The 12,098-nt window shown below is 36.0% G+C and overlaps 1 protein-coding gene across 2 annotated transcripts in view; it reads left to right on the top strand.

The window, feature by feature from the left end:
- Positions 1-12,098, top strand: part of slc43a1b (solute carrier family 43 member 1b) — a 46,673-nt gene that overhangs the window by 31,023 nt on the left and 3,552 nt on the right. For both annotated transcript variants that reach the window (XR_012397109.1, NM_001083000.1), the window contains 4 exon segments: positions 1,014-1,049; positions 2,959-3,091; positions 3,173-3,302; positions 11,842-11,915. Coding sequence is in view for 1 of the 2 variants with exons in the window: in NM_001083000.1 (NP_001076469.1) it covers positions 1,014-1,049; positions 2,959-3,091; positions 3,173-3,302; positions 11,842-11,915 (373 nt within the window). In the remaining variant the exon portion in view is untranslated.

Here is a 12,098-nt window from a genome sequence, read left to right as displayed (position 1 = left end):
ACCTAATAAAGTGGCCGGTGATGGTAGTTATCCATTGAACATCAGTGAATATTTACTTATTTTTCTTTCATTGTATGATTAAGATTAAATGACAGTATCTGGGTTTCCATCACCCTGTGTGAATCGCATCCTGCAGTATCGCATTCAAATAAAGATCCATTAATTCTCATTGTTAAATTAAAGCTCACTTGTGGTTTTGGTCTTTGTAATAACGTTCGTTGTTGTTGAGGGAAGAGGAAGACAGGGTCGGCGATTCAGGTAAGCCAATACTTTTATTATTTTTAAATGTCACCACACATGTAGCAGTGTGTGTTTGTGTGTGTGCTCTCTCCTCTCCCGACTGCTCCTCCCGTTCTCCTTAAGAAGGGAGTCTCTCCGGCCCAATCACTAGAAAGACAGGTGTTATTTATCATTTCTGATTGACCCGCTGATTAGCCGGCGGGCTCCTAGCATGCTCTCCCCCCTTATTGGGTGTTTGATCACGCTTACCTCTCCACAATCTTATATTTGCCAATACATAAATGTGTTTGCCGATTAAACGTACTGTAGCAAACATTTCAGACACAACCAATCCACAGTCTCGATTATGCTTGTCTTGTTTACTCTTAGTTACTAGGTTACCAATACTACAGTCAGCCACTTGATAAACACTCACCGAATTCACATGTGGGACTTTTTGTTTTTGTTTTGCTCATTAAGTTAATATAAGGCATAACTGACTGTATTATCATTTAAAACTCTATCGTTTATATATAAAGAGGCAGGGAAACGCATATCAAAGCAACTCATATTTGCATAAAGCATAATATGACCCTGTAAATGAAATGAACAATAAAAAAGTATAAATGCTGTGATAAATGTGCTCAGTTATAGATGAATATAATTAGAGCAATCTTACTGCGGTATGCTACAGTATGTTTCTGCTGAAGTGTGTGTTTGTGGGTAGTACACATGTATTTTAAGCTGACTTAATACAGCATTGTTTTTATTATTGTATCAATTTGTTTTTTTAGCCTCTGAGGTGTTGGTGAAGGAGTCAGAAGAGCAAGGTAAGAAAAAACACGCTATTTTCAAATTTCATCAATTTTGGTTTTAATTTATGATGAAAGCTCAAGATTTGTCAGATATTTACTTATGGCTCAAACCAGCACAAACTACTATTTACTGCTTAAAACACTGGATAAATCTTTTAGTACACTCAGTAGACAATTATTGTTTCCCTAGTCGTAACAACGTGACACGGAACCACAACATGCTATTTTTTCCATGTTAAAAGGAGTTTCATGATCTGCGATGACGAGATGTGAAATTTCTATTTTACAAATGCTTTCTATTTCTACGATGCAACTATGACAAAGATAACCTCAGGTACCGGTTATGTGCGTTATTCAGTGTTAAATGCAGCAGCAGATAGTTTACCTCAGATCTTGAAAATAAAATAACTAGCAGACGGTTTGAAAATGAAAGTCAGAACTGTGATTCAGTGCAGACCAACAACATCAGTCATCCACTAGCCTGTTAATAATGTTGAAGAGGTTTAATATGCATTAATCACATTAAAAGCTTTTCCCATTTCATTGGGAGTGCAGTGGCTGGTGGTATTAAAATGTTTCCGTCATGTTGCATCGCTTTTAAAGACTGTGTTGCTGATTTTAGAAATAGGTGCAGTAGGTGATTGTCTTCAGAAACATTTGTTGTTGTGCTGGTTGAAAGTCTCTTCACATTTCAATAGTAATGATTAAAGTAAATTATCTAAATGTGTTTATACGTATTTTTATATAAATTTATAAAAAATGTTCATCAATTAAATAGAGTCAGGCCGACATCTCTCATAATTCCGATAAGTAGCTCAAACTGTCTGTCAGCAAATGTAGATTTGAACAACTGCGCAGCCGTTTGTACGCAACTCCACCGACCGCTGTTTGTGCAGCGTGTTCACGAGAGAGAGAGCACGAGCGCGCGATCAGCAAAAACATGCTGAATCAAAACTTTTTAAAAAACTCAATATTGGAGTTAAGTTTGCACGCTGGAGAAAGGATGACACAATGGCTGAAGGATTTCTCTTAGACAGTTAATGTTTTGTTTTAAATCTATGTTAGCTTCACGCAAAGCTGATGTAACGTTGGATGTTGTTTCAAATGGGTTATATCTTCGCAGAAGTGTTGTTCAGCCACTAAAACCTTCTGGTGAAAGATTGATAAGACTATTTTCAGTTTCATAATGAACCTTTTGCATCAATGATGTAGATTTTAATTAGTTTAACAACACAACACAAGTAAATACCGCTATTCGGCCTAGTCTCTCCCTATATTGTTTACCATGCAACTCTTAATGTTAGCTCTAATAGCATGTCAGTTTGGCTTCGTAATGAGTGTAATTCCTGCACGTCGCCAGACACGCACTAGTCGCTTTTAACACTTGAGAGAGAGTTCTTTTGCTGTCATCTTTAATGTGTGCGTGCTCCTGTTTCAGGAGGCGGGGCTCTGGACAGCAGGGAGGGACTGTGATTCAGAGATTTATGCTAAGCTGTTAGCATTGTGGAAGATCACTTACTGCACCTTTAACTATATGTTGTTAACTATATATAAGCAATATGTAAGTTTTTTACTCTTCTAAAACAGGAAAATACCATATGTTTGCAGATATTTAAGAAAAGTGATACGTGAGCGTACTTGTTTATCTGAAAAAGTCATTTATTCTCCTTAAAAATGTGTGTTCTGTGTTGTAATGTCTGTTTGTTTTGGTCTCTGTCCACTGCCAGTTTACCAAATTACATTTCAACATCCCAGGTTGCCGAAGTGGAAAACAAAGCATATTTTATTTCAGCTGCCTCAATGTAGAGGGGGGAAAAAACCCTCTCCAATATTTTGAATTTTGACTGCAATACCTAGTTTAACCACTAGGTTTATTCCATACATATTGCACCTTTACACATTAAAGAGCTTGTTTGTGTTGCAGTGAGCCTGTACTCGTCCATCTTCGGCACTCTTCAGCTGCTCTGCCTGCTGTCATGTCCTCTGATCGGATACATCATGGACTGGAGGATGAAGGAGTGTGAAGACGACGTCAGTTCAGCAGATGGAGAAAAGAGGTGAAGGGGTTGAAGGAGAGGAGAAGGGAGAGAAATGTGGAATGGCTTTGATTTTGTCAGTAACCTCGTTGTTTTCTTCAGTCCATCTAGGCCTCCAAAGAGGGACAGAAAGATCCAGAAACTGACCAACGCCATCAGAGCTTTCATCTTTACTAACATGCTGCTAGTCACCTTCGGCATCCTTTCCCTCATAGACAATCTACCCATACAGGTTAGAGGTCTATTCATCCTTATGTGAACAAAATTGGGTAACACTTTATTTCAAGCTGTTGTTAAATGTGTATCATGTTCTTACTGTAGTAATTACAATCGTTTAATAGATAATTGCATGAAACTAAGGCTCTGTTTACACTATTATGTTTAAGTTTTAAAACGCATAAGTTTTGCTAAGTTATGCCATCCGTCCACATTACCCCGGAGTTTTTGAGCTCCGAAAACAGCTTTTTGAAATTGCTGGAGAGGCTGTTTTCATTTTAAAACGCTGCTGCTCCGGCTCAGTGTGGGTGGGGGAAAACGAAGACATCTGATTGGGGCTTTTCCTCAATATTAATTAGCCTACACACAGTTCAGTCTTGCATCCTCTCCTTGTAAGTTCAGACTTCGCAAGTTTGATAAGGAAAACAAACTCCCGAGGACACGTCAGGTAAATCTTCACAGGGAACAGTGTACTCTATAACCTCAATCACATCACCCTGGTTACTAGGAATGCAACAATACAGTTAGCCTACTGTTTAATAAATACCTCTGGTTTTTAACACGGTTTTCGGTTTGGTTCGGTTTTGAGCTGCACGATTGTGGCTAAAATGAGAATCACGTTTTTTTTTTTGCTTAAAATAAAGATCACGATTTTCTCACGATTCTGTAAATTAAAGGTATGGTAAAAACAAACATATGGCACAACCTCGATAATAATAATATGTGTAGGTCTACTGTTTTTTATAAATAATTCTATTCTACTTATAATAATTATGATGTTGAATTGTTATGTTTGAGATATATGCTTGCAATCTGTCATATTAGACAATTTTATTCACTGGTAAAATCAGACATTTGCCATTATCAGATTATATTCAACAATATAGAGTACTTATACTAACATTGTAAACATTTATGTTCATGCACAACTGTGGGTTCGCTATGAAAGAAAAAACATATCAAATGCTTGTCGTAATCATAACTCTAAAATGCGATATGATCATTTAAATGAAGTGCACACTTTCGGTTTCATTCTGACTTCATTCTGAAGTGCTTGTTCATACTTCGCGTGCGGCTCCCAAATGATCACTGTGCCACAAACTGAATATTATTTGCAACTGTATTACTTGTTACTTGCAACATATGCAGGTTCTGTTCACTAAAGTAGACGCACGCGCGTCTATCATCATTATATTAAGACAAAAATGACATTTTTGGTGAATTATACCTTTTAAATACAGTGTGTGACTCATTTAACATTATTTGGAAGTGTCAATGTCATGGAGCAAGGTGTGTGAAACAATGAAAAGACTCGTGCAGCCGCCTTTTCTTCTCTCCTGAACTTGAAAATATGATTGACAGAATCGCACAAATGCTGGATTAAGATCGTCTAGGGGGTCGAATCAGGGTCGCGATCTTTTAACGATTAATTGTGCAGCTCTAGTTCGGTTCGGTTCTGATGGCTTTACACATATGTGTTTTTGTTTTGTTATTCTATATGCTTAGGCAATAGGAACAGTAAGAGGTTAAGGAGAGAAAAAAAAAACGATTTATTGCAATACTCCTTTATTGTACTTTAAAGCCAACAAAAGTACACTAGTTCCTATTGTGTAAAAAAACAACACTGAAATCTCACAGCTGCTGGTAGCCCATGTACTGTACAAACTGGGGAACACATAAGCCGCTTTTCCACTATCGTGCTGAATCGTTCTTTAAACAGAACTGTTCCATTCCGTGCCAAACCGGGCCAGACAGCACGGATACGGTTTCATTTTCCACTGTCGTGCTGCGACAAAGCTCTTTAAAACATTACTCAAAACGCATCCAGGGGTGATAGCGTTCCGGCACCACGCCGGATTTCCGGCGTACTGTGGCTGCGGGGAAAAAAAAAATCAGGTTCACGGATATTGATCTGTCATTTCTCTAGATTCACAGAATTCACTCACTGCTGAAAGCGGCGGATTGGTTTTTATTAAGTGCCATTTTGTGTGCTCGTGAATCATCTTTTGAGTGTAGACGCCATGTAAATAAAAGATTGTGTAATTTAGAGAGCTTTATAAATTTTAACGGATCTTTGTGAGATCTCTATGAACTAAGATTAGTGACGCTTTTTAGTGATAATAAGAGGAGCGTGCTGTGCACTTTCCAGGCTATAATCCATTCAGAATTTGTATGAAACTTTCGTTTTCGGCACATATACGCTGATATGTTTTGGGAATGACATCTGCATATTTACGCTGGGTTTATTCTCGAAATAACGGTGAAGCAATAGACGGGACAAAAATATATTTCCCCCTTCTCCTTAAACAACTTAGTGTTTCAGCTATAAAATAGTTCAGTTTTGTATGTAGCCTAATGGCAAAGTGTTTATATTTAGTTTCGTTTTTTATTCAGCTTATTTAAAACGTTTGGAGCATTTTTTATTCGTTAAAAATAAGTTTTTTTTTTGTTTTTTTTAACGAACAGCGCCCAGCGGAAGACCATCATTGTCTGTTTGATCAGTTTGCCTTCTCAGATCATCACGACTTGCCTAAAATAAAAGATATAAAACAGTTCAAGTATAAAACAATGGTGGCTTAAACGTTAAAGAATGTGTGCTATTAGGCGCATAGTTTGCTTATAAAAAGCTTGCAGGACATCGAGGCGCCAGAGCAATCACTTGCATTTTTTCAGTGGGAGCAATTTAAAGTTATCCGTCATTTTTGCTCACAAAGTACGAGTAATACATCAAAAAACGTTACAGCGTTTTTATAAAATAAAGAAAACCAAAATTTTGCGCTTTCTGTCGTCTGGTTTTTGAACAGGAGCGCTTAACAAAATGAAGCAAAATGTATATGCCTCACAGACATAATAAATATATTTATAGAAAGCTTTAAATTATTACTTAACGAAATAAAACAAATCGAAAAACAAAAAAACTCCTTCATGTAATCCGTAAAGATGAATTTCACTGTAAAGGCGAGTCCAAAAGAAGGTTGCCAGTCAGGATCTGCGACACTTACTCAGAATAAGTTTATTAATAAATAATTAAGATATGTCCTTACTCTTTCCTCGACACATTCATTGTTATTTGTTTTTGCCGGTGCTTGGGGCGAGTTTTAGCTTATTGTGTGCGCTTGAACGCGGATTCACAGTAGCAGTTTTAACATGGAGCGACACGACATCTGACGTACAGATGACACTGGCACATGCCACTGAGTGTAGTGACACTTCCGGTGGCACGTCCAGTTTTCCACTGTCATGTGTCACTCGCTAGTGGCATGTGTAGTGACCTGTGTCACTCAGAGTGTCGCGCTGCATGTCACTGCAGTGACATCGACACCTGGCGAAGCTTATGACATTAATTAACACGAGCAAAACCATATTTAATCATTACGCGACTTTTAACCTAATTTATCGCGTCGCAAGTTAGTTTATTTGCTGAGCTACTCCACGATGTTTTAATTTAAACGCATTTATTTTATGTATTCGTAGTCATACTTCCATACGTAATATAGTCATTTGACAGTACATGTCAGTCAAATTTATTGTGGCATGCTTATGTATGGGAGGGGTTACACTTATCTGTTGTACTGTATATTATTGCATCCTGGCAGTTCCTTTGTTCCCTACAATATGGACTTCTCTATGTTTTTAATTCATTCATTTATTTTATTATTTACTTTTTTCATTTTAAGGTATTTTAAATAATATCCTTTAAAAAGTTATAATAAAATGCATGTTGAAAACTCATAACATATATGCAAGATAACAGGTGTCATTTGCCTAATGATTTTTAAATATTAAAGCAAAGAGACTTATAAGATTAATGTGCTTATAACGTGCTTATACTGACACCTACTGGCACATGTCACAAGATCACTGACACTGGCATGTGTCACTGACATTACTGGCATACATAAGTATGCCACAATAAATTTGACTGACATGTACTGTCAAATGACTATATTACGTACGGAAGTATGACTACGAATACATAAAATAAATGCGTTTAAATTAAAACATCAGCAAGGAAAAAAAGTTCAGGCTCAGGAATTTTTTCCACTATCAGCCCTGCGCATCAGTAGTTGCCTTGGTAACGCAATGTAAACGGCTCCCTTTGTTCAATTAAAGTTAAATAAGAGCCGAAACTATTTATTTATTTTTTTCATAAAAGCAAAAGCAACCATGTGACTAAACACTGTTATGCCGCTCTATCATATAGGGGTGCTAAATATAGGTACATGTGCACCCTTATTTATTCATATGTTACGCAGCTCTGGCTAAATTTTATTTGGAGGGAAAATTACCAAAATGTAACGTGATGATTAAAAATAATTGGAGGGGAAATAAATAATATTTGAAATCTCTGAACATAACAGAAAAATAAACAATGATAAACAACAATAATAATGCATTTGCATTATAGTGGCAGAAATATAATTTGTCAAAGGTGAGCGGGCACTTTCACTAATAAAAACACAGCACTTAAATTATTTCATTTTAAACAATTATTTAAATTACACTGCGTTTTTATATAAAAAGTTGATAATGATATAAAATATACTACATTTTGATGGTAAAATGAAACCAATTAAGCGATGGCTGTTATTTGTTTTACTATTCAAACATTAAATAACGAATGCAGCAAGTGAAAAAAAACGAATATGAAAATATATCGCAGGATTTAAAGCATATAAAGCACTATTATATTTAGCAAAATGATGCTCTATTATCTTTTTATTTTGATCATTTTATTTTTATTATTATAATTATTTTTGTGTTCATAATTAACTAACAAGCTGTAGGCGAATTATTGCTAGACGTTTTAGAAAATATTTGCGTAGCTATATTAAAGATCACCACAAAAAAAAAAAAAACACAGAAACATGTTACATGCCTCATAAATATCATATAACTTATGTATAATTGAATCATATAATTGCCTATAGCTGAAATGATAAAAATTGCTCATTTTATTTTTATAAAACATTTGTGAAAACGTATTGATATTTTTTAAGTAAAAGCAATACTGACATTTAAGAATCCATATTTATTTAATTCATTCATTCTTTTGACTTGTTTATTAGTGCATATGCTATAATATAAATCATACAACAGTACCTTGGACAGTTACAGTGCCGCTCCTTAAAGCTTTCAAGCAAAGTCTTTTGGACGGCCGACATTACAACACGAACATGCCGTCCTTCAGGTGGTCTCGCCGGTATTAACAAGCTGTCCTGGCTTTGAAATAAAAAGTGCAATTATTTCCTCGTTCTTAAAAGAGTCTGCAAGTTCGTGTTCCATGGATATAGTGATGTTGTTGTGGAATTTGGACATTGACGATGCAAAGCGTGACTTTATTCGCTTTATTTGATGCGCAGCAGGAAAAAAAAGTCAGCAGCGCAAGTCGCTTGCATGTCTCTCCCGGATCAGAGCGAGTTTTGTGCTGTGGAATACAGCGCTGCGTGCAATAAACTCACATTCAGGCAAGCGATGTAGGTCTGTATTCAAGTCAATAAAATAATAACTTTAATGAATAAAATATCTTTGTAAGAATGTGATGAGTTATTCACTTCTCTTCCAGAGACTGCTCTATGGTTTTAAAATCCTTTTTAAACTGTATAGTTTAGACCTGGATCATTATTTTATATTAAATGTACTGTAGTTTATTGAGGATGTCTGATGACTAGCGCGCTTCTGCTGAGCCAGCTGTGGTAGCTTAGCAACCGAGTCGCGACGTCAACACACAGAATCTGTCAGCACAGTTCAGCACGGTTGTCTAACCGTGCCGAAAATTCCGGGCCAAGAACGGTTTGTAATCGTGCCGCGCCGTTCCAGGCTCAGTGGAGAAACAACCGTAACCGTACCGAAGTGTTCTTAGAACGGTTTGGCACGATAGTGGAAAAGCAGCTATACATTCCTACATTTTGAAAGTAAACGAAGTTAATAAACATAAATCGACAATTTCAAATAAACATATCTGTACTTCAGTAAACATAAATAAACTACCTTTATCTATTATTAATTATTAATTATCTCGGTGCTGGAAAAAAGTGCCAAACGGTAGTCTGTAAGTTAAGGCAGATCGAGTGCTTTTATAAGATGACAAAAGCCTGCATCTTCATTCACTAAAAATGGCTGCAAATCTTTAGCGATGAACACCCACCTCCACTGCCTTTGTTATTTTTATGTGTCTCTCCGAATCAGTTGGGTATGTTCACTGGAAAAATCAGCGAGGGATTGTTTTTTGGTGGACTTTATTACCTTCTCTGCTATGCTGCCTTCAGACAATGATATTGCTAGGTGATGGCTCCGCAGATGTGCAATCATGTTGGAAGTGTTTTCGTTTGAGTACGCTTTATGTGTAAAACAATGCTTGCGCGTTTTTTCTTTTATTGTCATTATACTCAACAACAAAACTGAAATGTGCTCACACTATCAACTTTCAAATCTGCAGTGAGAAATCCAGCGCTTCCTCGTACTGTTGACTTCACCGCCACTTGCCATATTAAAGTGTGGAATAATGGTTAAGCACACCCTAACTTTAGAGCATGGTGATTGATTATCTACTTGGTGCCAGTTTCCTCATCTCACCTCGTAGACTTACAGGCACACACAGTCTATTTGGAAAAATATAAAATGCACACAAATTATTTAAACGTAAAACGAAAAAAAAAAGAAATTCACAAGCAAGTATTGAACCGTGGATGTCTTACGGACTGGTTCAATATTATATTGAGAATCATGGCATCCCTACTGGCTACGTTGTTTCACCATCTTAACAATAAAATGAAAACAAGATATAAGGAACTATTTCATTTTGATATTAGCAACTTAACAGACGCCAAACATGTTGAGGCTTCGTTTAGCTGCATATTTATATATTTTCATAACAAAACGGAGCCCAGAACATTACTGCCTCCTTTCATTTTCAGTAAAAATACGAAACATACCCTGTCTCTTTTGCTGAATATCAGTTTTAATAATCAATAATCATAAAAAAGTTAATACATTATAGGAAATAAATGTAAGCAATCAGCCAAATGTGCAGAATCAGTGTATGTGATTATATTAATTAATATATTATCTTTGCCCTCAACCAAAACACGTCACCTGAGAACTAGTAATAGATTCAAAAGACCAAAGTCAGGCAATATGTCATTACATATAGACAAGATGAATTCAATATCTTGTTTAACAAATATAGTGAGATTAGATCCAGCGGAAGATCCTTGATAAACCGTCTGACGTGCACAGCTCTCATCGCTGCAGTGCATGCTAGAATGTATGTGTGGTCACGTGATGTGCGTTTTCAGAGGTATAGTGTGGACGGAGAGTTGTTTAGAAACGCTGGGTCAAACGCTAGTGTGGATGCTGATCGTTTTCATTGTAAAACGCAGTTTTAAGACTAAAACGTATTAGTGTAAACGTGGCCTAAGCCTAGACCTAACCCTCATCCCAACCCTAACCTTATTAAGTATATGTACACTTATTAATATCACTATTAAGTTAATAGTTCGACTGTAACAAGAACACCTTAAAATAAAGTATGACTCAAAATTGTAACCAAATGTATATATTTTATGTAATTCCAGCTGCAGAGTGTAATTCAAATGATCAAATGTTAAATAATCACAAAACACGTAACGCTCACACTTAAAGTATGTAAATAAGAACTCATGTTTTAATACTTTAATTGAAATATTTGGTGATTTGACTTTGACTAGTTAGTATTTTTTGATCTATCAAAACGTTCTGATAATTCATTTAATTAAATATGTCAAAGTTTTGCACTGATACTTAAATAGCATCATGCCATTTGATCAACTTTTATCAATTATTTTAAGAACTTAGCTATATTATTTTTTCTTTTCATCAACCAATTGTATTTGTATTGCTTAAGGTGATATTAACCAAACTTCTTATCCTGAGTGTGATATGCTCTGCATAATAATGAAGCACTTTTGCAGAAGTAGATGAAGCTGCTAGAAAATGCAAAGGCCTGATTGTCTAAAATTAACTTGAGCTCTACAGCTAAACTTCCCGTGAGCAGAGATGGGTTAAAAAATGAACACAGCATGTTTGCAAGTTAATATTTTAGCAAAATGAGAAAAAGAGGACGTATGTATGGGTGCGGCCAACAAAGGACTTGAGAATGATTGACAAGTGACGAATTGCGCTAAACTTCACCTGTTAATATCAGCGGCGTATAAAAGCAAGAGTCAGGAAATGAAAGTTGCGCAGCCCCTGAATTTAATTCTTGCATTGCATTGGGGACTACCAGAGTTGTGTGAATCGAATTATTCATTTGTGTCCAAGAAATTACTAATATTTTTGACATTGAAGAAAACTCTCTCCTGACCATTTTTATTTAACACGCATGAAATTGGCTAGACATTCCAACACTATGACTTCTTGCCCCAGCTATGTTGTTGCAGTAACATTATAATAATAATAAACCTTAATAAATAATAAATCTTCATTAGTTTCTCAATGTTATTATGCTGCAACTTAACTATAAGAATGGTTATTTATCTATTATATGCACTTCTCTTTTTCTCTTTCTCTCTCAGGTGGTGTCGTTCATTCTTCACACTGCAGTTCGGGGTTTCATTCACTCCTGCTGCGGTGGCCTTTATGCTGCTGTGTGAGTTTTACTCAGCAAAATAAACCTGACTTTCATTATATCATTTCAATTCCCAGACAAAAAGCATTGAGGAATAAAGCATACATGAAGAAAGTTAATATACTCAAGCTCCACTAACTTTTGAAAAAGGTGTTAGTAATTGAATATCTGTCCTATCTGCTGATTGTTTTCCATCGTCAAACT

Source organism: Danio rerio, chromosome 1, assembly GCF_049306965.1.
Source record: "Danio rerio strain Tuebingen ecotype United States chromosome 1, GRCz12tu, whole genome shotgun sequence".
NCBI classification, from domain to species: Eukaryota; Metazoa; Chordata; class Actinopteri; order Cypriniformes; family Danionidae; genus Danio; species Danio rerio.
This window is presented reverse-complemented; position numbering and strand designations above follow the sequence as displayed.